This window comes from Myxine glutinosa, chromosome 9 (assembly GCF_964187855.1).
Source record: "Myxine glutinosa chromosome 9, kmMyxGlut1.1, whole genome shotgun sequence".
Taxonomy (NCBI): Eukaryota; Metazoa; Chordata; class Myxini; order Myxiniformes; family Myxinidae; genus Myxine; species Myxine glutinosa.
The window spans coordinates 38987666-39013608 of record NC_136269.1 but is presented as its reverse complement, the minus strand read 5'-3'; the positions used below and the strand labels follow the sequence as shown (position 1 = coordinate 39013608).

General features: G+C 45.1%; 1 protein-coding gene across 1 annotated transcript in view; it reads left to right on the top strand.

Moving 5' to 3' along the window:
* SUPT7L (SPT7 like, STAGA complex subunit gamma) overlaps positions 1-25742 on the top strand; it is a 33186-nt gene extending 7444 nt beyond the window's left edge. Inside the window, exons 3-4 of the mRNA XM_068129287.2 lie at positions 3647-3801; positions 25007-25742. Of these exons, the coding sequence (XP_067985388.1) occupies positions 3647-3801; positions 25007-25260 (409 nt within the window). The 3' untranslated portion in view covers positions 25261-25742. The remainder of the gene's footprint in view (positions 1-3646; positions 3802-25006) is intronic.
* Positions 25743-25943: the final 201 nt, after the last annotated feature.

The window sequence follows — 25943 nt, the reverse complement described above, 5'->3', positions numbered from 1 at the left end:
CTTTGAGTGAAATACGATCGAGTTAAAAATAGTCAGAATTTGAGCAAATCTGTTTCATTCGTTTGTTAATATGCCTCATCTCTTGACAAATCTGCAATTATAATTTTTTTTGAGGTTGAAATGATCGCGGGAGATTGCGTTATAGTGATGACGTCCTGGATGGACATCTTCTTCTTCAGTCGCGCATAACTTTGAGTGAAATACGATCGAGTTAAAAATAGTCAGAATTTGAGCAAATCTGTTTCATTCGTTTGTTAATATGCCTCATCTATTGTCAAATCTGCAATTATAATTTTTTTTGAGGTTGAAATGATCGCGGGAGATCGCGTTATAGTGATGACGTCCTGGATGGACATCTTCTTCAGTCGCTCATAACTTTGAGTGAAATACGATCGAGTTAAAAATAGTCAGAATTTGAGCAAATCTGTTTCCCAAAATCTAATCAAATGTGTCCCGTATAATAACCAATCATCCCACCAAATTTCATGCAATTCGGTTGAATACTTTTTGAGTTATGCGATTAACATACACACACACAGACATACAAATAAATACACAGCGATCAAAACATAACCTTCCGCTTTTGCGAAGGTAAAGAGTTTACAGTTATTGCTGGCGGGATACCTTTCCTGGCGTGATGCCTGCACGAGGTGAATGGTTGAGCGTTGGAGGCAGCGAGATTTGAGGCCAGAGAGACGTTGCAGGCAGTCAGATTCCCGCAAACAGCAAAATGTCGCAGCCCGGGCCTTTATAATATACGAGTTGCTTATCAGCTTTGCTGGACCTTAATCGCCCCGATTCCAACAGCAGATTATGACCAATGGAGATAGCAACCGACGATCAACCACCCCCATGTCCGACTTAACTCCACATGCCCCTTTATATGTAAACCCCTCCTCCATGTGTCCAAGTGACCATCTCGCACATTCTTTTTTTGCGAAGTCATCCACCGTTCGCGTGACCTCATCCGAGACTTCGCCACCTTTCACCCACCCACTTTCGTCCCGGTTTGCATGTTTGTTGGGTTTTAACCAGATAACTCGGTGGTGGATGACTTGGCTCTGTCTTTCCAAGTGGTTTTTTCCCCTGTTCTCAGACGTCAAACAGATCAAAAGGGAAACACCCAGACGGATGCCATGGGGTTAACTTGATAGTCAATTGTTGGCAATTATGGCTGAGAGATTAGATACACACAGACTGTATTTTCCCGTGTATTAACCTTACTTTTTGTCTCTTTTTAGCTCACCTGGAACATAGTTCCGGGGAGCTTATGCGATTGCCGCGTCGTCCGCCCGTCAGTCCATAAACACTTGCAACTTCTTCTCTGAAACCGCTGAAGACATTGTGACCAAACATGGAAAAAATGATACTTGGTATGCTGCAACTCAAGTTGTTCACGGCATGAAAAAAATCGGTGTCGAAGGATGTCTACCGGGGCTCAAAGTGGATCACGGTTTGATGCCCCAAAATAGGAATTTGCTTTTTTTCTGAAATTACACACCCTATTCGATGAAACTTGACTACAACCATCATCACCCGTGATGTACCAAAGTTTGTTCACGACGTAAAAAAAACAAAAAACTGAGGTCCACCTTGGGGATGGGAGGGGGGAGGCAAGGTTTGTTTGTTGTTTGTTTGAAACAAATTTTGTTTGTTTGTTTGATTTTTTTTTGTCTATTTGTCTATTCACAAATCCCACTTGGAGTTTGCAAAAAAAGCACCTAAAGGACTCTCAGACTGAGAAACAAGATTCTGTGGGCCTTCATGTGTCTTTCACTGAGGAGAGGCTTCCGTCTGGCCATTCTGCCATCAAGCCCAGATCGGTGAAGTGTTGCAGTGATGGTTGGCCTTCTGGAAGTTTCTCCCATCTCCACACAGGATCTCTGGAACTCAGCCAGAGTGACCATCGGGTTCTTGGTCACCTCTCTTACCAAGGCCCTTCTCCCCGATTGCTCAGTTTTGGCCGGGCGGCCAGCTCTAGGAAGAGTCCTGGTTGTTCCAAACTTCTTCCATTTAAGATTATGGAGGCCATTGTGCTCTTGGGAACCTTCAATGCAGCAGAGATTTTTTTGTAGGCTTCCCCAGATCTGAGCCTCGACACAATCCTGTCTCTGAGCTCTGCAGAGGCAGTTGCTTCGACCTCATGGCTTGGTTTTTGCTCTGATATGCATTGTCAGCTGTGAGATCTTATATAGACAGGTGTGTGCATTTCCAAATCATGTCCAATCAATTGAATTTACCACAGGTGGACTCCAATCAAGGTGTAGAAACAACTCAAAGATGATCAAGAGAAATGGGAGGCTCCTGAGCTAAATTTCAAGTGTCATAGCAAAGGGGTCTGAATACTTTATTTATTTATTTATATATATATATATATATATATATATATATATATATATATATATATATATATATATATATATATATATATATATATATATATATATATATATATATATATATATATATATATATATATATATATATATATATATATATAGTGACTGGCTCTGGCAAAAGCAGACACTTGGGGGCAAAAATCAAAATTGAGATTTTGGTATCTGATTTCCCATGCTTTTCTCTTTCATTTGATATATACATTATGTTCATTGGATGAAAATTATCGAAGTTATGGTATTTTAATGACAATTATATTTTCGTTTAAACAATGGAGATACTGGAGGTTCAAAGTTCACAATACAGTTCACACGCACACACAATGTGCACACGTAGAGCTTTTCATTCGTACCAAACATGTATGTCAGGGATCTCCTTCGAATTACGATGTATGACTCGTAGTAAAACATCGAAATTTCACGATCTTCATGTCTTTTTGACCGAGGAATCGTGACTTTCTGAGAATTTTGAGAATGACATTTTAGATTCTTCGGCGAATTTCCCAACTTTTCTGTTGTTTCTTGGAAAAATGTTTTGGTGCATCATAATCTGGAGAAGTTACTCTTTCTATCCATATAAAAATCTCAATTTGTTCCCTGTGCTTATATTTTGACTCTTTTCGGCTTTTTCTCGCTGAGAGAAATGCCGACAAGTGTCTGGTTTTGCCAGAGCGCGTCACACACACACACACACACACACACACACACACACACACACACACACACACACACACACACACACACACTCACACTCACACTCACACTCACACTCACACTCACACTCACACTCACACTCACACACACGTCACACACACACACACACACACACACACACACACCTGTTTCAGAGCTAACTTATGAGCCACTCATGGGATTTTCTCCAAACCTGGTATAATTATCTATTGTGATGCATAGATGAACTGATTAGATTTTGAGGTCAAAGGAAAGGTGTTTTCGCGAACTTGTGTGATCTTTAACGTCCATCAATTTTGCTAGCAGACGGGTCTTCCACCCGACGGATTGAGCACATATTGATGTCTGCAAAACACCGACGTTTATACGAGAGCTTATAGCTGTGTTCAGGTTCGAATCCAGGCTTCACAATTGTGCCTTTTGGCTATCTTGTACCTTTTGGCTATCTTGTCATCCCGTGATTGCGATTATGGTGGGATAGTGAATCGGATTATTGAGTCATTCGAGTAGCATGATTGTGGGTTTTGAGTGTTTGTCTTTTACTATGCCTCTTGCAGGTTGGTTACTGTGCCCACTTCGTGGGTGAAAGAGGAACCCCTTGGGGAGCTCATCAGCTTTCCTGTGAGCGAAGAGAGTGAAGCCGAACAGACAGGTGAAGGCGACCTTCTTCAATTGGACATGGACGCCTCTGAAACGGCCATCAACACTGGTGGTATATTATCCCTCTGACATTAAAAAAATCTTTCATTTAAATGTGCACGCAAGTTAGTATGTATGTATGTTCATTTTTTTGTGTTTTTATTAATTCCCTACGCTCTTTGAAAAAAAAAAAAAAATGCAGGGGTGGGGGAGTGGGATGGGAGTTTGTAATTGGCATCCGTCTGTCTGTCTGTCTGTGTGTCTCTACTGTCACGCTATCGCCTCCTAAACGGTTATGCAGAAATTCACCAAAGTTGGTAGTTCTGATCACCACATGGCAATAAGATGCGAGGGCAGTATCATTTTGGCACCACCCCATCTTGGCTTGGGTTGTGGTCAGAGTCAAATGTCAAAAAATGCAATTCCAGGCACATTTTTACACGTTTTAATGAAACTTTGCTTATGCAATAAACATTGGGGGAGCATGAAATATTTAACGATTTTTATGATTTGACCTTTGGCTCATGCCCCAGGGAGTGGGGTCTTAGGGTCCCAGGGGTCAAAACAGAAGATTTTTTTTTAAACTCAAAATTTGATATTGGGTTATCCCTGGTGGAACCTTTGCCATCTTTCAACTTTATTTGAGGTGGGAAACATGGGGATTTGCAATGGCACGCCATTGACCGCTCACTTTACCTTCGAAGGAGGATGGAGGTTATTTTTTCACCCCTGTCTTTTTTTTTTTTTTTTTGAGCAGGATATCAAGAAGTTACGGACTAATTTGGCCAAAACTTGGTGGACAGGTTGGTTGTGTGACAAGGACGAAATGATTCGATTTTGGTGAAGATCCGGATTCGGCTCTGGCTAGTATAATTTTTCAAGTGATTCTTCACCATTGGGAGATAGGGCCAAAAACGATACATAGCAGGATATCCCAAAAAGTTGTGGATATATGATTTTGATTAAATGTGATTCTGTGTTGTGATTTTCTGGTTTACTCTGGGATACAAAATGTAAACTGTTCACCTGGCGGAAGTATGCTCTCTACTGAGTGCCGTTCTAGTTTTACATGAGAAGGTCAGAACATTAGGTAAGAGTTGTGTTGTCTGCAATCCCTGGTGTTGGGCTAGCGGCTAGGGTGCCAGCTTAGGATCCTAGGATCCTGGGTTCGAATCCCGGTCGATCGCTGAATTAACGCCAGGGGGGTTGACTCAGCCTGTCATCCTTCCGAGGTCGGCTAATTGAGTACCAGTTCACTGGTAATTCCCTGCTTGTCGTAAAAGGCGACAAAAAGGGTTGGCGGCAGGAAGGGCATCCGGCCGTAAAACATCGCTTCAAAAAGGGGACCGAAAAACAACAACAACCACGATCCCCGAAAAAGGCCAACCCCCGCTTGCGGGGGAAAAATGGCCTCTAAAGGGTTTTTTTTTTTTTTTTTTTGTGTTGTCTGCAATCATGGGTCATCATTGGAAATGGTAGGGCTGATTAGAGGGTACGTACATTCTCCTCTAATCTATCTAGCCTGGGTTTGAATCCCTACCCAGCTGTAAACTGTCATCCCGGAGTTTCACAGGCAGGGTAATTCGTCAATGTGTGGTCCGTCCCTCGGATGGACATTAAACGAGCGTCCTGTCTGCCAGCATTCGTTGGTGGATGTTAAATATCTCATGGTGTCCTTCACAAAGAGTAGGCAAGTTATTGTCGGCACCATGAACAAATTTGAAATTTCTGCCCGAACCAGTAGATGACATTGCATCAGCAGCATAGCAGAGTACTCTGCCGATGATGCAACGCCACAGCCTTAGGGTACCTAGGTAGGGAGTGGGGGAGGGAGGAGTTTTTTTTTTTTTTTTTTTTTTTTTTTTTTTTGTATACAAGATCGAGGCTCGTGAAAGAGCGAACATTAATCACACAGAAAGACAAACCGACACATAAAACATATAACATAGGGAGCGGTAGACAAGATGAGGAGAGAGGGGGAAGGACACAAACACAACATTTGAGAGCAGGGACCGAGAGACATGGAGACATCGAGAGATCTGAGAGAGGGCGAGGGCTTTGGGGGGGGGGGGGGGGCGTGGGAAGGGGGCGGTGGGAGAGGTATAAAACATATGGACACTGCCAGGACTTCCAGGAAAGAAGTTGGAATTTCAAACAAGGTGGATCTGGGGTGAATTAGCGGGGGTAGAAAAGATCAAGGTTTTGGATGGGGGAAGATAAGAGATGGTGGTGAACAGCTGTTTTAAAGACCTGGAGGGAGGAGTGGGATTGAAGGGAGTGAGGGAGTTTGTTCCAGAGGCGGGAGAAAAGAGGAATGAAAGAGTGAAGGTGAGCAGAGAGCCGAGATTTCGGCAGTTTAACCATCAGAGGGTTGCTGGCAGATCTTGTGCGACCTGTAGGAATATTTGGGGGACAGAGCACAGAGAGAGCTGGGGGTGCAAGGCCGGAGAGGAGTCGGTAGAAGACAGAAAGACCACCTACCTGCCTGCGGTGAGTGAGTGAAAGGCCCTCAGAGATAGCTTCATCGCGGGAGATTCCAATAATTCTGAAAGCTTTGGTTTCAACAGCGTGAAGCCGAGCTAGGTGTGAGGCAGGAGCACCGGCCCATAGGGGAGAACAGTATTCCATTGAGCTGCGGATGAAAGCCTTGTATGTGGTGAGGAGCTCAGGTGTGCCGAGGAAGGACTTCGCACGACGGAGGATGCCCAGTCGGCGACTGGCTTTGGAGGCCAGCTTGGAAATGTGGTTTTCCCAAGAAAGATCATGGCAGATAGTGAGACCCAAAATCTTGAGCGACAGAACTTCTTGGAGAGGATTGTTGAGAAAGTAGATGGGAGGGTTGTCCAGTCGATCTTTTCGGAGAGACATAGTAAGAGTGTGAGATTTGTCAGGATTGAAAGACATGTTCCACTTGTTTGACCAGTCTGTGATTTTGTCCAGGTCTTCAGAGAGTGAGGAGGCAGCAGACTGCCGATCTGAGGGAAGAGGAATGGAGCGGCAGAGAGTGGAGTCATCAGCAAAGAGATAGAGAGGATTTTCGAGAGAGTCAGAGAGATCATTGATGAAGACCAGAAAAAGCACGGGGCCCAGAACACTGCCTTGGGGAACTCCAGCCTGAACAGGAAGAGGAGATGAGAGAAACCCATTCAGGGCCACACGTTGACGACGACTAGAGAGGAAGTCCGCCAGCCATGCGTGGAGATTTCCATGGATACCAAAGGAGGAGAGTTTGGTGAGCAGAGCAGGGTGCCAGACCGTGTCGAAGGCACGTGATATGTCGAGGGAGACAGCTCTAATTTCCTGTTTGGCATTGAGGACCTCCATCCATTGTTGAGACAGCAGAAGCAGCATGTCCAGAGTAGAGTGACCTGGTCTGAAACCAAATTGATGATCAGAGATCAAGCCATTGGAGAAGAGGAAAGATTTCATATCCGAAGCAATGATGGATTCCATGACTTTGCTGATAATTGGGAGAAGGCTGATTGGTCTGTAGTTGCTAGGATCTGTTTTTGCACCTTTTTTGTGCAAAGCGGTGATGTTGGCTGATTTCCAAGCAGATGGCAGTTGACCTTGAGCAAAAGAGAGGGTGAAGAGAACAGAGAGAGGGTGAGATAGAGCAGCAGAGCAGGATTTTAGGACCCGTGGGCTGATGCCGTCGGGTCCAGTTGCAGAATCAGAGTCGAGGGTTGACAGAAACTTTTCCACCTTGTCAGGAGGAAAGGACACGGAGTCCAGGAGCAGCAGGGTACGACTGGGTATGGTGGGTACAGAGAGGGATGGGTTTGGGACACAAGATTTAGAGGCAAACACAGAGTTGAGGCATTCAGCTTTTTCACGTGCGGAGTCAGCTGTGTAGCCGTTTGAGGTAAGGGAGGGGATGGAGGGGGAACAAACACCAGAAACGGATTTGACCAGACGCCACCAGGATTTGGAAGAGGGAGACAGATAAGAGAGTTCGGTCTTGAGAACGGAGAGATATTGTTTCCTGGCTCTCCTGAGGGTGGACACACACTTGTTTCGGGCTTTGTGAAAGGAAATGAGATTTCCTTCCGTTGGATTTGCTTTCCAGGAGACGAAGGCAAGTTGTTTCTGGGCAACAGCCTCACCACAAGATTCCATGTACCATGGACGGGAGGAAGGGTATGACAACTGAAGACGAGATGGGATAAATCTGTGCATGAGAGAGAGCAATTTACTTTGGAAGAATTCCCAGGATGAGTTGATGTCAGAGGTGGTAGAGATGGGAGACCAGTCCAGATGATTGATGGCTGCTTGAAGACCGTGCCAGTTGGCCTGAGTGAAATGCCAGACTCGTCGACGCTGAGCAGGCTCCCTGAGGATGGTCAGAGAGATGTCCACTTTAACAAGGACATGATCAGATGATCCGATCGGAGCAGAAGAAGAGCAGCAGACATTTTCAGGGAAGTTAGTCATAACCAAGTCCAGAAGAGAAGATGTTCCGTTGACTGAGATCCGGGTCGGGAAATTGACAGATTGTGTCAGTCCCAGTGAGTCGCAGAAGTCCTTTGCTGAGGAGCAATGGCTGGTGAGAGAGGTACCCACACCCAGCCAACTGGCATGATGACAGTTGAAATCACCACATATGAGGAAGAGAGAGTTGGGATGAGTAGATAGAAGTTGGTCCATATCATCAGACAGCGAGATGTAGATGGAGTCATCACTGTTTGGTGGACGGTACAACACACATATGAACAAGAGGTGGGAGCGAAGGGGAAGCCGTAGCCAGAGGTATTCCTGGGGGTGAGGTGGAGAGAGTGCAGTGCAGGGCGAGTGAGGAAGAGAGTTTTTGATAAAGATAGCAACCCCGCCTCCAGGACGAGGCTCAGGTCTATCATACCGGAGGAGGGAGTAGCCCGGGAGAGATACTATGGAATCAGAGACATCATAAAGGAGGAAAGTTTCTGTTAAGCAGATCACGTCTGGTTTGACAGAAGCAACCTGTATGGAGAGATCAGTTAAGTTTGAACGAAGGCCCCGGATGTTTGAGGTCCATACCGTTAATGAAGAGGAAGGGGGAGCATCAGATACAGAACAGGGGGGAGGAGGGGTAGGGTAAGATGTGGAAGAGGTGGAAGAGGTAGGGAGAGCTGTTGAAGGTGTGTCAGAGATTTCAGAATAGCTCGGAGAAAGGGAAGGATGGGGCGGACAAAAGGTTTGATGGTGATTGGGTGAGCCACTATGAGGTGTTATTTGAGGAGGGGGAAGAGCGAGGCAGAAGGTTGGGGGAGATGGAGGTGAGAGTTTGAAGGGGGAAGAAGCGGGGAGGACGCTTTGAGGAGGGGGAGTGAGAGGGGGGAAATTGAGAAGCAATGAGGGTGGGGAGATTTGAAGGGGAGGGGTGAGGGGGGAGTTTGGGAGGGAAGGGACAAGGGGAGGGATTTGAAAGGGATGGGATATGGGGGAGATTTGGAGGGGAGGGGTGAGGCAGGAGTCTAGGAGGGGAGGGGCGAGGGGGCGTCTTGGCGGGGAGGGGTGAGGGGGTAGTTTAGGAGGGAGGGGGCAAGGGGGGAGATTTGATAGGGATGGGTGATGGGGAAGATTTGGAGGGGAGGGGTGATGGGGAAGATTTGGAGGGGAGGGGTTATGGGGAAGATTTGGAGGGGAGGGGTGAGATTGGATTTTTGAAAGTGTACGATTTATGGGAAACGAACATTTATTGCAAAATGAGTTTCTTGTGACCTTCGAGTTAAAAATACGTTTAAGGACGCTGGATGGAGGATGGAGTGCAGGAGAGTTTAGGGAATGTAGAAAAAAGGCACTATAGGAGATGGATATTTTTTTTGGGATGAATTGATTTGGTGAGCAAGTCGAAAGCAGCCTTTTAAAGAAGAAGAAGAAAAAGGTGTTATAAAATATGACGGAATACATAACTTGAGGGGAAAGTGTAAACATTGAAGGTTAATGAGTGAAAACTATCTGGGGAAATGGGGGAGAAACACGTGGTCGAAGAACGAACGAACGAATAAGAATGAATAAACGAATGAGAACAGAGAAGGAAATGTTGTTGTTGTTGTTGTGTTTTTTTTTTTTTTTTTTTTTTTTTTTTTTTGAGTTGAGATTTACACAAGGAAGTAGGCTATGGGTGAAAAGCCTGGGAATACAGAGAACGAAAGTTATTGGATCACAAACGACGGACCACTGAGAGAAAAACAAAGCCTCAAGGTTGTACAGTGCACACTGTACAAGGCCTCAAGACACGACACGGCAAACAGACGATCAATTTATGAAAGATAAACACCGAGAAACAACCAAAGTTGCACACAATAACTTCACACACCGAAAGATAAATACAGTTTCGACAAAATACAATTGTGAACAGACTTAACTTCGAAAAACGTGGAGACCGTGTGGAGCTTTGAAAATCCCTGCCGCCGTCTCCAAGATCTCGCGAGCAATTTGAACTTGGGTAAACTTACAGTGGGTAAACTTACAACCCCGCACCCTCAGGACTTGGTGAGACCAACGTTTTTATAAGCACTGAAGTGTCTCCCAAAATGTGTTCAATTGCCAGCATTGAAACAAACAGGACTTTCGCTGGTTTGACCTCTATTCAAAATGGCCGCCACAGACCTCATTTTACCACTATTGAGCTGCAACAGAAGTGTGGTTCCAAAATGCACCACCTCTTCGTGCTTAAAACTTTAAGAGTGCAATCAAAGTCGAAATCAAAATGAAGCCAACCATGTTTTGAGGAATTTAGGTCAATGTGCACAATAATTTTCCTCCACATATACAGCAGACATCAACTTCTAAGTCCAACACAATGCTATTCATGGATGGGTCTTACATCCTTAACTTGCTTTAGTACCTTCTCTCTAACAATGGTAACAGTAAACAACAGTAAACCAATTTATTCATCATCAGATGCATCGGACAACTCATCTTGATCAATTTTATCTTCTCTATCACTAGATCCTTCATCACCATTACTTTGAATGATATCAGCTACAATATCTATCAGTTTATCAGGGAGGATGGGCCTTCAGACCAGACTGGCTCATTATGATGAGTGTCAGTGTCTTCTTTCCAGCCAAGTTCCTGGACAGGTGGAAGATTGCGGTCATTCACGTGTGCAAGCTTCCACTGTGCCACGCTTTGATTGGCCCGTTTGATTTGGGTAATTAATGACCTCTGGCATGGCGGTAGTTTACCGAGATCCACCTTCGTCTTCAATATCTTGTCAGATTTGTCTCCGACCATCTTGCATAAAATCGGCTCCTCCTTCATTCTGAAATGATAACAGAAACACTACAGTTAATATGGTTGTGTACTGCAAAATGCACAATGTTTATATAAATTATCCATCATGTTCAATCACATAACAGGTTTTGGTGATCAGATTTTTCTTTTTTGGCAAATAAGTACTTATAATTCTGTTTATATGGTTAAATGGAATTACTATATTTAACTTGTTAATGCAATGCACGTTCATTAAAGTTGCATTTACAAGAAATAACCTATGTTCTCACCTTGGGTATCCGAACATGACGCATGTGAAGGCCTCCAGTTCATCCACCAATGCCTTGTCGATAGTCCACATCTCACCCAGCAACATGAATACCTTTTGCTATCTTGGCATCTTTTGCAATTTCTTCACTGGATTCACTTTTCCCTTCCTTCTAAAAGCACGACTGCAATTTTCTCCAGGATACTCATTTATCCCGAGGAAGACCTTGCAGTACACAGGACCGAGATCATTAGAAAGCTGTGTGATGTCGATTCTGCGTCTGTGATGACCAACACCTGTATCAAGCAGCAGAATCAGAGGCTCCAACATGTGAGCATAGGATGGAGCGATTAAGAATAGGACTGTCAGGACTTCGAAACACAGCAAAATTGAACCCGTTGTCTTTGGCTTGAAATAAGTCGAGGACTGACCTGCAGTCGGTCTCCTCATGAGATGATTTGAGTGTTTCAGTCTCCTCCGTCTGTAATGTATCTTTGACAGTAGTCAGTTTGAATATCTTGCCATCAATAATGAGTGTAATAGATTCCTGAGAGATTTGACTAGTAGCTTCAGAGCAACTCCAGATTTGCAACAGCAGTCAAAAACAACTGAGCTTTATTCTCATCATTCTGCAGGAAGACTTTGAAATGTGCTTGCGTCAGAGTATTTATGCTTTCCAGAAGCAATTTGTCACTGCAGTCATGACGAAGCCTTTCGTCATGACTGCAGTGACATGTCCTTTAGGACTGTTTTGCAAGATGCATATCTGTCTGAGGGGCAGCCGTCAGTGCATGTAAGAACATTGCCATCTTTGATGAAGAGCGTCTCACAGTTGTGTGTTAACTGAGTGAAAATTTCATCATTCGAGAGGTAGTATACAGGAGTTGCTTTATTTGCTTTGAATGGGAAGCCAACTGATGTACCGAGGGCATGAGGATATTAGCTCTTCAAGGGAGATTGATTGATCCAGCAATTGAGACTTCAACACTTGAAAGGCTACATCACCTTGTTCCTGGTATTTGATAATGTTCCCTTGCATTGTCAGTTAAACATGCTTACTTGTTTTTTTTCTATTGTTACCAGCTTCATCCTTTTCATTTTCATCATCCTTCATCCGTTTCTTCATTCATCCTTCATCCTTTCAGGTTTTCCGCTTCCGGTCCGCTCGAGCAAGGAGGCTTGCTTCGATCTCTCCGCAGCATCGAAGTCCTTTCCAAGGGTGTGGTGCTGACCGGGCCGCCGTGGTGTTCGCATTACAGCCCGACCGAATATCGTCGCTTCGTGGCTGCTTTCCGCCGCCGAAATCCAGCGCGGCTTGGGTGATTCTGCCCCTGTTTGGAGAACACCCAGCGAGGCCTTCATCGGGGCCGAGCGAGCAAGGCTTCCGCTGCCGAAATCCAGCGTGGCTTGGGCGAGTTTGCTCCTGTTTGGAGAACACCCAGCGAGACCTTCATCGGGGCCAAGCGAGCAAGGGCGTGTCGGGACCTGGTTCGCGCCATTGACCGAGTGGTTCGCACCAACCGGAGCTGTTTTCGGATGATGTGCTGATTTCCTTGGACTTCGCGCCAGGCTCTGGGCTTACCGGGCCGACGTGGTGTGTGGTCCTGATATTTTGAGAGGCTTGATTTAATACCCCAACCTCTCAACCCCACCTCCTTTTCTACTACCCCGCCGTTATTATTTGCTAGTATTTTTAGTGAAAGCCCACAATATACAGACTTGGCATTTAATATGGAATATATTTTTTGTGGGGGTGAACGTACTTTTCAAGATGTCTTAGAACCAAAAGTTCATTGGAATTATGTTGAAATTATTCTAGATTTTGTTAATGTGACCTTTAAAAGAAACAAAAACCACATTTGACATTTTGAAACAAATAAATTGATCCTTGAAAGTGATGTAAACTGATATCGAACTCAATTCATGGACAGTACTGTGTTAAACTTCTGTACGTTTTCCAGAAGTATCTCTTTGTTTTGCACATTAGCCAAAAAAAATTTCAACAAAAACAAAAGTTAAATTATGACTGGGATTACGGACAGTAAAATTACAGTTCAGTACTTCGTGTAACCCCCACGGGCATTCAGGAGAGCACGTACACGTTGAGGCATGCTGTTCACGAGATTTGCCAAGGTTTGGCCAGGAATCGCTTGCCATGCAGTGTCAATAGCCTGCTGCAATTCACGCACAGAGGTCGGTTGCTGGTCCAAGTGGTCGATTTGATGCGTTAATTCTGCCCACAAGTTCTCCATCGGATTCATATCCGCGGACATGGTGGGCCACTCCATATGCTCTACACCACGGTCAGCAAGAAAGTTTTGGATCATGCGAGCATGATGAGGCCGTGCATTGCCATCTTGGAAGCCAAAGTTTCCTCGAAAGGCTGCACGAGCAAATGGAAGCAATGTTTCTTCCAGAATGGCCCTGTACTTGAACTGGTTCATGTTTCCATTCAGAACAACCAGGTCAGTTTTGCCCCCTGCATGAAAAGCAGCCCAAACGGTCACCCCACCACCTCCAGCTTGGACTCTTGGCACTATACAATCTTTGTTGTAGGCTTCATGCACTTGGCTGCGCACTCGGACGCGGCCATCTTGACGATAGACCAGAAATCTAGACTCGTCACTGAAGATCACGTGATTTCAGTGTCCTGGCTGCCATTGACGGTGCTCTCTGGCCCACTGCAATCGGCGCTGGCGGTGTTATCTGGTCAGGCGTGGCTTTCTCAGGGGACGCCTGGCACGATAGCTTGCTTGAACCAGTCGTTGGTTGACTAGCCTTCTGGATACAGGCACATTTGTCAGTTGCTGCCACTCAGCCCTAAGCCGATTAGCTGACTTGGTATGGCCATTGCGGACTAACCGGTGCAGCTGGCGATCATCCCTCCTTGTGGTTCTGCGGGGACGTCCTGGCCTCGGTATTGGAGTAGGGACACACCTCTGAGCATTTCGTTTCAGGATCTTTGACACCTGACCTTGAGTGATGCCATACTGCCGAGCAATAGCACGCTGCTTCATGCCGTAATTTCGTAAAGCCACCACTCAATGACAAACAGCATTGTCGAGTTGACGGACCATCTCCAGCGGAAGCAGCAATAACTTTTGGAGAGGTGCAGCAGTTGTTTTACACTAATACAGAACGCAACAACCCTTGTATACCCGACTGTGAAGCCAATCATCAAATGCACCTGTCCGTACATTTTGCCACGCCACCTGTGATGTAATCCTGTTGTTGACTTCTTGCTGCGACAGACAATCAGTGACATGGTTCTTTTAACAAATAAATCACCAAAGTGTAAAATAAACTCACCAGATTGATATACCGAGTTAAGAAAGTAAACCCAAGTGAAGAAAAAATATATATTCCATATTAAATGCCAAATCTGTATTATATCCTTATATATATGTGCACATTATATATACTAGGGCATGCCCGTACTATATATAAGCTAGGACGTGCCCGTACGTGGGTGCCCGTTCCTTGCCAAAAAAAAAAAAAAAAAAAACATGAATGGTTTGGTCCATTCGCAACGACCACAGAACCCCCCCCTCTATTTACATGCAATGGTTTGGTCCAAAGCGAACGGTTTGGTCCATTCGATGTGATTCGATGATTCGATGTGAATGGTTTGGTCCATTCGCAACGACCACAGAACCCCCCCCTCTATTTACATGAATGGTTTGGTCCATTCGCAAAGCCAAAGCGAACGACCACAGAACCCCCCCCTCTATTTACATGAATGGTTTGGTCCATTCGCAAAGCCAAAGCGAACGACCACAGAACCCCCCCCCCCCCCCCTCTATTTACATGAATGGTTTGGTCCATTCGCAACGCCAAAGCGAACGGCGAACGGCTAAATCGCCATAGCTCGGTAAGTACTTGTCCGATTAATTTCAAACCTTGAAAAGGCACATCCTCGGGTCCCCAGCAATATACCTGGCAAGTTTCAAGTATATCGGACCGGTAGTTGTCGAGAAACAGCGGTCACAGACAAACAGACGTACAAACGTACAAACGTACAGACAGAGATTACTGGAATTATAGATAGATTTGTGCTTATATATATGGACTTCCGCTTCCAGGCCGCTCGAGCAAGGAGGCTTGCTTCGATCTCTCCACAGCATCAAAGTCCTTTCCAAGGGTGTGGTGCTGACCGGGCCGCCGTGGTGCTGACCGGGCCGATGTGGTGTGGTGCTGACCGGGCCGACGTGGTGTGGTGCTGACCGGGCCGACGTGGTGTGGTGCTGACCGGGCCGACGTGGTGTGGTGCTGACCGGGCCGACGTGGTGTGGTGCTGACCGGGCCGACGTGGTGTGGTGCTGACCGGGCCGACGTGTGGTGTGGTGCTGACCGGGCCGACGTGTTGTGGTGCTGACCGGGCCGCCGTGGTGTGGTGCTGACCGGGCTGACGTGGTGTGGTGCTGACCGGGCCGACGTGGTGTGGTGCTGACGGGGCCGACTTGGTGTGGTGCTGACCGGGCCGACGTGGTGTGGTGCTGACCGGGCCGCTGTGGTGCTGACGGGGCCCCCGCAGCCGTGACACTCCCCTCCTCATCAGCACGGCACTCAGTTCCCGAAACTTCTTCCATGCACATCTCACTCCAGCAACCGTTGCCGAGTCTGATCCACCTTCTCCATTCAACATGTCTCCGAGGTAGCAAAATGTTTTCACACCTTCCAGCTTCATGCCATCTCCAAGATCCAACTCAACATTTCCTCCATCTGCATCTCCCTCTGTGCACACCTTACATTTGAATGTAGCTGCCACACTGGTTAATGACCCTCTCAGACCACTACATTTTTGTTGAAGCCACTCAGCGCACATTGTACATTGAATGGAGTTCACTCCGACACCCTTCCTGCACACAGCACAGGGCCACTTCCCAGTTCTTTCCACCTCACCACATGCTTTACCACTTGCCATCACCTTTGTCTTTCCGATATTCACCTTCAGACCTTTTGTCTCCATACATTCCTTCCACTTGTTCATCTTTTCCTTCAGTCCATCCATACTTTCCGCAATCAACACCAGATCATCTGCATACAACAACTCCCACGGTAAACCCTCCTTTACGTTCTGAGCCAGCACCTCCATCACAGCTGCAAATAGTAGTGGACTTAGTACCGACCCCTGATGCACTCCCACCTTCACCTCAAACTCACCACTGTTCCCGTCCTTAGTCCTTACAGCTGTGCGCGCTCTTTTGTACATTGCCATCACTACTCTGATCAACCATTCCTCCACTCCTAACTTCCTCATTGCCCATGTCAATACTTTGCGTGGAACCCTATCGAATGCTTTCTCCAGATCAACAAACCCAAGAAACAACTTCTTCCCCTTCTCCATGTACTTCTCCTGCAACTGCCTCACAATAAAAAGCGCGTCTGTCGTTCCTCTTCCTGGCATAAATCCAAACTGCATTTCGTCGATGTTCACTTTCTTCCTTATCCTCCTCTCCAACACCCTTTCCAATACCTTCATTCCATGCTCCAATAACTTTATCGCTCGGTACGAGCCACACTCTAGAGGGTCACCTTTCCCCTTGTATAGAGGGACGAGGGTACTCGGTTCCCAATCCACTTGAATGCGGCCTTCTTTCACCGCCAGATTACAGATCTCTGTCATTCTCTTCACACCCCAACTTCCTGCTGCCTTCAACATATCTCCCACAACTCCCCTCGGCCCTCCCGCTTTTCTGCTCTTCATTGCTTTTATCTTTCAACTTCCTTCTCAGTTATCTTCTCTGCCGGTCCTAAAACTGGGTTACTCTCTATGTTGCCATCCCATTCATTCTCTGTATTCAACAGCATTTCCATATATCTTTTCCATTTTCCTTTAATTCCATCTGGGTCCACAACGATTTGTCCCACTTCATCCTTCAAGCAACTCACCCCCATCACATCACACCTCTCTTTCGCTATCTGCTTTGCAATCCTGAATACTGCTCTCTGACCCTCTTCTGAATCAAAGCGTTCTCCGAACATTTTCCTACATGCCTCCTGCGCCTTTGCTACCTCTTTCTTTGCAGCCTTCTTGGCTGCCTTATAACTTTCATGCTCTGCTGTGTCTGCTCCCGTACCCTTCGCCTTCTGCCACTCCTTGAACTTCTTCCTCTTCTCGTCAATCCTCTTTCCAACTTCATCATCCCACCACCATGTTTCCGAGTGCCTCGGTGGTCCTTTTGTCCATCCACATACCTCACCAACGGCTCCCAACAGACTAGCTTTCATTGACATCCAACCACTTTCAAGCTCAACCACATCACCCTCAACCCTACTCAGCCTCTCTTTTAATGCCTCCCTTACTGTCACCTCTTTTAACCTCCACACCTTCATTCTCGGTTGGTACTTCACCCGCCGAGCTCTCCTCGCACCTTTCACCCTTATGTCGCAGACAACCAAGTGGTGCTGTGAAACAGCCTCCTCCCCCGGGATCACCTTTGTGTCCCGGAGGTTCCCCCTATCTCGCCTACGCACCATCAGGTCGTCAACGGTTGTCGTCGACCCACCTGACGTGTATGTAACAAGCTTATTATCCTCTTTCTGGAACTGAGTATTACAAATCAACAAATCAGCTCCATCAGCAAACTCCAAAATCCTTTCACCTTCTCCATTTCTCACACCATATCTGTAACCCCATATCCGTAAACCCATATCCATAACCCCATATCCGTAACCCCATATCCGTAACCCCATATCCGTAACCCCATATCCGTAACCCCATATCCGTAACCCCATATCACCATATCCTTGGGATGTTGTCAAATAATTATTTGTGCTCAATGCCATCAAGATTTTGAATTGGCTCACAAATGAAAGCCATTTTTGTTGCCTTTCCAACCTCATCCGCTCTCGGAAAGTCTTTCTCAACTTCAGGAGAAACAGCGTATGCACCCGAGAAAATATTGTATAGCTTGCTCTTGTCTGTTATGTGGAATGTCCCTGGCTAGAGCTCGGACTATTGGGCTGCATATAAACAAAGAGAGGCGGGAGTGTTCCTGGTCAAGGGTTTGAAAGAGAAAAACAAACCCCTCTGTGTCATTGAGGCAGAAAAAAACTTTGTATGCTTATTTATATATGGAAATATGTATCACCATGATCATCATCATCATCGTCATCGGGTCGATCTCGATCAGACACTACTGACAAATTTTTTCTATTGTTCTCTTCTCACCATCGCTTCAGGGATGTCACGCCTGTTGATTTTGGTGTCGTGTTCCAGTGTATCGATGCAGGTTGTAGCGGGTCGTCCTCTTGAGCGGTGACCTTGAGAAGGTTCCCAGAAAAGTACCACTTGGCCATTTCTCCTGCTGTCCTGATGAGCCCATTACAAGGGTGAAATGTAGATCGACATCGCTGACTTTGTCTATTTATGACCATAGAGCTTTAATCTCGGTCTGCAAAGACTTCAATACCACATGGATGCCTTCTAGTTTGGAGGTGATGTGTTTGTATAATTTATGCACATTACGTCAGCGTCAAGTCACAGGGTCAGTGTGCTTCTTTGGTTATATATACTAGCAATGGTACCCGCCATATGGGCGGGGCTTCAATTGGGAGGCCCAAATGAAAAGGCAAAATATCAGAAATTGAAGGCTTTTTTTATTTTAAACGATTCATATAAACATCCGTTAAATCATATCACACGCAAATCATCAAAATCTAAACAGTATTTGTAGAATTTCAATAAAAGCCACATCACTGTTCATATTGGTAAATATTATTCCATCGTGTTTGGGAAAATTGGAAAAATTGGAAAATTGGAAAAACAATATAGCCTATTTTACTCCATGGGGTCCCAGGATTACCCACCCAAAATTTTGTTGCGATCGGTTCGGCCGTTTTTGCGGTACCTGGGAATGGACGGACGGACAGACAGACAGACAGATGGACATTTGATGAATTATAGTAAGATGAACAGTTGTGGCCAAAAATATTGGCACCCTTGCACTTTTTTCAAATAACTTACAATTTTCTCTAAAATTAAGCTGAAATTGACAAAAGTATTTGGTCTCCAGAATTCTTTATTTCACTGTTGATATTACAGAACCTTTGTTTTTTTTTATTCAGAACTTAAAATATCCTTTAAAATCAGAAAATATAACGAAATGGCATTGATAAAATTATTGACACCCTCGACTTAATATTTGGTAGCACAGCCTTTGAACAAAATAACTGCAGTCAAGCGCTTCCTACACCTCTCTACTGGCAGTTTGGCCCACTTTTCTTGTGCAAACTGCTCCAGTTCTCCCAGATTTGAAGGGTGCCTTCTCCCAACTGCTGTTTTCAGATCTCCCCACAGGTGTTCAATGGGATTTAGATCTGGACTCATTGCTAGCCACTTCAGAACAGTCCAGCGTTTTGTCTTGAACCATTCGTGGTAGCTTTTTGAAGTGTGTTTGGGGTCATTGTCCTGCTGCAAGACCAATGACTTTCGACGGACACCCAGCTTTCTGACACTGGGTTGAACATTGCGCTCCAAAATGCCTGGGTAATCTCCTGATTTCATGATGCCATGCACACATTCAAGGCACCCAGTACCAGAGGCAGCACAGCAACCCCAAAACATCACTGAACCTCCTCCATGTTTGACTGTAGGGAAGGTGTTCTTTTCTTTGAAGGCTTCATTTTGTTTTCTGTAAACATAGAGATGATGTTCTTTACCAAAAACCTCTAATTTGGTCTCATCTGTCCACAGGACATTCTCCCAGAAGGATTTTGGCTTGTTCAGGTATGTTTTGGAAAACTCCAGTCAAGCTTTCTTGTGTCTTTCTCTCTCAGCAGTGGGGTCCTCCAAGGTCGATGACCATAGAACCACGTTTCATTGAGTTGGCTCGGATGGTGCGAGATGAAACTGTCGTATCTTGTGTCTGAAGGTCAGCTTGAATTTGTTTGGCAGTTGATCGAGGTGCTTTCTCCACCATTCGAACAATCCTTCGCTGCAATCTTCCATCAAGTTTTCTCTTGCGGCCACGTCCAGGGAGGTTGGCTACACTGCCATGGGCCTCAACCTTCCTGACAACATTGCGTACAGTAGATACAGGAGCATCAACGTCTCTGGAGATGGACTTGTAGCCTTGAGATTGTCCATGCTTGGCTACAATCTTGTCTGATCTCCTCAGACAATTGTCTGGTTTTCTTGCTTTTCTCCATGCTCATTGCGGTACAAACAGTGACACAAAACAGCAGAATGACTTTTTCTCTATTCAAACTGGTTGAGAGTGATTTTTATATTGCAGGCACCTGCAACTCACCACTGGTGAGTTCAATTCCAAAGTAAAGGAGAATCACCTGCTTCAAACCTAATTGTTTCTAACAACTTCTAAAAGGTGCTAATAATATTGTCCGGGCCATTTTAAGATTTCTGTGTGGAATAAGCTAAGATTTAGAAAAAAAATTCAGCTTTTTTGTTTTTTTCCACTGCAAACCAAATAAATACATATGTGGATACCAAAATATTTTTTAATTGCACCAATTTTCTGGAAGAAATGGTGCATTATTTGAAAAGTGTGTGTGTGTGTGTGTGTTGTGTGTGGTGTGTGTGTGTGGTGTGTGTGTGTGTGTATAATTGTACATTTATATATATAAATATTGTTACGGAACCCAACGTCGGCCTCTTTCCCCCTTATCGAGGGGGGATTAATCCCCTCGTCTATGACTGACCGACGTGGTCCTGGGGTTTGACGTCACGCCCGGTCAGCGCTGGGTAGGGTATTAGGCCCAACCGTCCCATGACCTAAATACCAGCGCCTCCCGGTACGCAAGGAAACACCCCCGCTCACGGCCGCAGCGTAATGGATTGGTTGCGCCGAGCGAAGCGAACTGCGGCGTGAGCCATTTATCGAAGGGGCTAAACCCAATTCATATGCGTCGGCCGAATCGCGCCACGTGCACTCAATTTGGAAACCTCCAAAGTGACCGAATGTGAAGAAGAAGACAAAGTAGGAAGAACAGGGATTTATTACTAATTATTATTATTTGTACAACAAACAAAGAAACCATGGGAGAAGGAAAGATAACGAAAGTAACTGGAAGAAGAAGAAGAGGAAGACACAGTGCAAATACTAGCTTATACTATACAGTCTTACTTAACCCAGGGACAAGACACACAAAACAAACTCACGTACACAAAAGGATGGAATGGCAGGAAGGAGAGGAAGGTTCAGCTGGAGGTGGATGGCTGGACTGACGACGAGGAGGTGGTATCACCAGGCGGGAAGGATGCGGGTCTGGTTGGTGTGTGCTCGAGGTGAGCAGCCGCCGACCTTCCTCGAAAGCAACGCTGCCGTCAACGCTCAAAGCTGCGGTGGTTCAAGCTGCGGTTCTCAAAAGTTCATCTCCCGTCTCTGCCGCATCTCTCTCATCTCTCCCGCAGTCCTTCCGCACCCCCTTTTTATCAGGCGTGTCGCGATCAAGCCGCCGGCCTCTTAGGAACGCCCATCGGTGAGCTCGCCTCGGCCTCGATTGGTCGCGAGGGCTCACCGATCCCGCCCCTCGATGAGGCGCTGGCAGGGCCACGCCTTGTTCCTGGCGCTCGGCTGACTCCTCCCACCTTCTTCCCCGAGGCTTGACCACGTGCGTAATGGCGGGCGAATGCAGTTGGCAATGAAGGCTGGCAATTGAAAGGGGATCTATCTTATTTGAATTCGATGCAACGCAATGAATTAGTGGACCACAGAGCCTTATACTGACATTTACTAAGGACATAACTACTGAGGGAAACTTATGATTGGCTACGTGTGTGCGATGGCCTAACTAAGGACGACCTTTGACCTTCACAATTGGAGGTATTTTCACAAGGAATATTTACAGCAAATTACACACAGTTCCCAAATCCTCAAATATATATATATATATATATATATATATATATATATATATATATATATATATATGTATGTGTATATATATGCATGCTTATTTAGGTCTTTGAGGAATTTAGCTCTTTTAAAACGTTGACGTCAGCCTTCCTTCGTCCTGAACTCTCTTGTGAGACCATAGAGCCCCATCTTTGATGAAGAGCAAAGTGCACTCATCAATTCTTACATTGTTTAATGAGGTTTGAGTAATTTTCTGGTTGACATTGCAGTGGCAGTAGAATAAACACAATCTATGAAATGCATTATTATTCTTTTGGGAGGTTGATTCATTAACGAGGCCATAATGTCGCAAATGCATATCCTGTAACCCTCCTACACTGGCTTCTGAGAAACTGTTGAATGTATACATGGTTTTAATATATTATAACAAAAATGCACTAACTAATGAGGTGGAATGCAATTGGATTAAATCAACAAAATGTTGATTGAGGTACGCTAACCTTGAGGAGAAGCTGACATTTCTGGCGTTAACCCTTCGTCAGATCAAAAGAGCAGAAATCAATAAAATTTGCACAAATTTTTAATATCTTTATATATGTCGATTAAACTACTCGTCATGGTGACTGGGTGGGTCCTCACGCCCCACACCTCCACCACCCCTCCAACCAAGGAACCCTGGTTCAACCACCTCTGTATAGAGCTCGGTTTTACTAAAGTTATCTAACAATTTCATTTTTTATTGGCTTTGTCCTCTGAACAGTTGATCTTCATTTAATGTTGACAGTTCCTATTAATTAATTTTATTGCCATTGTGTATACATGTGTATGTATTTCCTGATAAAGCCTGGCAGAATGGCCTACCTGCATGTGCAATCGCCTTTAGCTGACTTGCCTGGTTTTGAATCTTGACTCAACTTCCACCCTGCTCTTTTGCATGCGGTGCGGCAATGCATTGATGTGTGCGTTGTCCATCAAATATATGAAGCCGAAGGACCCGTTGGCCAGCACCGGGCATTTGTGGACGTTAACTATCCCATGGTGTCTTTCCCACATTCAGAAAAATTTCACGGTGGCATTCAGAAAAAAATTATCTAAACCTGCTCAAATCGCCTTCGGCCGAGCATCATGCCTGACCTGCCGATTCGTGAAAGACTTTGGTCAAAAACATTTCCTGGCCAATCCCACATGGATGTGGGACTAACTGGGACCATTACAGTTATAGTCATAGTAATTTGTTGCTATAGTGCATGTATTCCTTGGTAAATTGTATTTTTAAACATGATCATTGCACGTTAAATTTTGTTTGTATTTTGTATTTTAAACAAAAATTTTATTACTTACATGAAGTAATTAATAGATTTGATCCAAAAATCCAGCAGATGTTCTCCCCACTCCCCTCCCCCCTTCCCTTCCACCATAACCCTCCACCACCCCTCCCTCCAATGAATGAGCAAAAAAAAAAAAAGAAGAACTCGACACTAAAAATAAAATCAGTGATAGAATGTGAAGAATTTAGAAAAAAAAACGTTTTCCTGAGAAAATTGAAATTTTATTTCCTCATTGGCCTATTTTGAGAAACGACATCTTGGATGACAATATTATATATATTTTTTTTAGCCTGGCGTTGGCTTAGCGGTTAGGGTGCCGGCTTGGGATCCTAGGATCCTGGGTTCGAATCCCGGTCGATCGCTGAATTAACGCCAGGGGGGTTGACTCAGGCTGTCATCCTTCCGAGGTCGGCAAATTGAGTACCAGCTTGCTGGGATGAATGATCACGGTGTGTACCCCGATTCAGAATAGGCACACTGTATCCCTGCGCATCGTAAGAGCGTGACCAAGGGTTGGCGTCAGGAAGGGCATCCGGCCATAAAAACATTGCCTCAAACAGGGAACCATGATCGTCATGGGGCCCGCAAGGCTAACCCCGCTCTGGCGGGGAAAAATGGCCTTAAAACGATCATTCATTCATTCATTCATTCATTCATATATACTCGTGTGTGTGTGTGTGTGTGTATTTATATATATTCGGAATTTTGTGTAATTGAGAAAAGATTTTTCTTCATTTCTGGGAACTTTTCTTGCAGTATTTTTTTCTTGGCTCAAAAACAAACATTTCACATTTTCCTCAGCATTTCTGAAAAAAAAATCCATTCTTTTTTTCTCTCCAAATAATGGTATAATTATCGGCAAGTTTTACTCACGTTTTAGGGCATTGCATATTTGAATCCGCCTTTAGAACAACGCATGTGCTATTCACCGTTCATTCTACACGAGCGCCTTTGATCGACATCTCTCCGGAAAACTTTGGCGAAGGCATCATCACAATGTTGAATTTCCTCTTAGGTGTTTACCTATTCCTAATTTTTGCTGAATACAACCTGAAATGCAACACTTTCTTGCATTACACCATCAGAGAGGACTATTGGTGGCGTGATGCAAATCAACAAGACCGAGAGTGACTGATTTGGTGACACATGGCCTTTATACATAGGCTAAACTGGAATTGCTTCAGTATATGTTCTCAGTTTGGTCTTAACCCCTCAGCTTTGTGACGTAAACGTCTTTGACCTTTAATTGTGCCTAAGCAGCTGCAACAAAAAGCAACCATGAGGGGTTACCAACAAAAGAGCTGGACCTTCCTTGCACAGTTGCACTTGGTTGCTTGTGTTGCATCTGGTTTGAGGCAAAGCCACTGTTTCGCTGCATTTTGTGGAATTGAAATGCATACCGCACACTCGTTCATTCATCATGATTATGATTAAACAGAGCAGATAGCTATGTGACCTTAGAACACTCGTGCCATATGTCAACCCATCTGTTTGAGGTATTAATTATTTTTGTAACAAGGCAATCTGGCTTCTCAGTCAGTATGCAGTGTTGTCACATCCCAGGGTGAGCTCGCATTTGCTTATTGATTAAAATATTATCAAATGTACTGTCTTTGTAATTTTCTTTCTCATGCAATGACTGTTTGGTTATGTCGTGTTTAGGTGCCGATGGTTCTGGAAATAGTTCCCCCTTGTGGGGTATGGTTCAAGTCAAATCTGAACCTCCAGAGCAGGACGATGCTCCGAGCGGTGCTTTCGATGAGCCCATGTCAACAATGAGCGAAGGCTCCATCGCCCTCACACCTAGTGGCGCGGCCAATGATGCCGGCCACCTCTGTCCGACTCCAGACAGCAGTATGGCTTCACCACCTGTGTTTGGTCACAGACCCCCTCGTAAGAAGCTGAAGAAGTTGTGATCTGGTTACTTTTTGTTTCTTCCCCTCCAGCAAGAACCGCATGGTTATGGGTCACTGTGGCGTATGTCGAACTTTCATCAAAATGACGGAGGTTGTGGCCCTCCCTCCAGTCTTTCAAGAGTAATGCCCGGCGTCGCTCGTGCGTTCTCCTACACACACCCACACTCTCTTCCACTCCTGCTGAAACATGCTCCTTTCCTTTCTGCCACCCGTGTGCGATGTGCTTGTCCCTCTCTGTTCACCTTTTATCCACTGTCATTTTCTGAACATACTGCCCAGAGACATTTTGGCTTCCCCATTAGTTTAGATTTCTTTGTGCAAAAAAGAAAAATGATCGTTAAATGTGTTCCCTTATTGCCTGTTCCACATTCCTCTCGGAACTGATGGCTCATGATGCTGGAAATCCAGCATACTAAATGTATTTGTCTATTGTGTACTTGTGTCGTTGTAAATCTTATTAAAGTACACATGATGTCTGCTAATGTCTTCGTCCTGCATGTGATTTATGCAAAAGCTCCTCCATGAGCTTTGGGTCATTGTATTGAAGAAAACATTCTCGGAAGTCTATGTATGTAAAACAAAAACAAAACAGTAAGTCTAAGAGCAGTGTATCCAGGCTTTGATACTTTAGTTGAAGATAGATGTAATGACGTAGCATGACACAAAACTGCCGCTACTTTAAT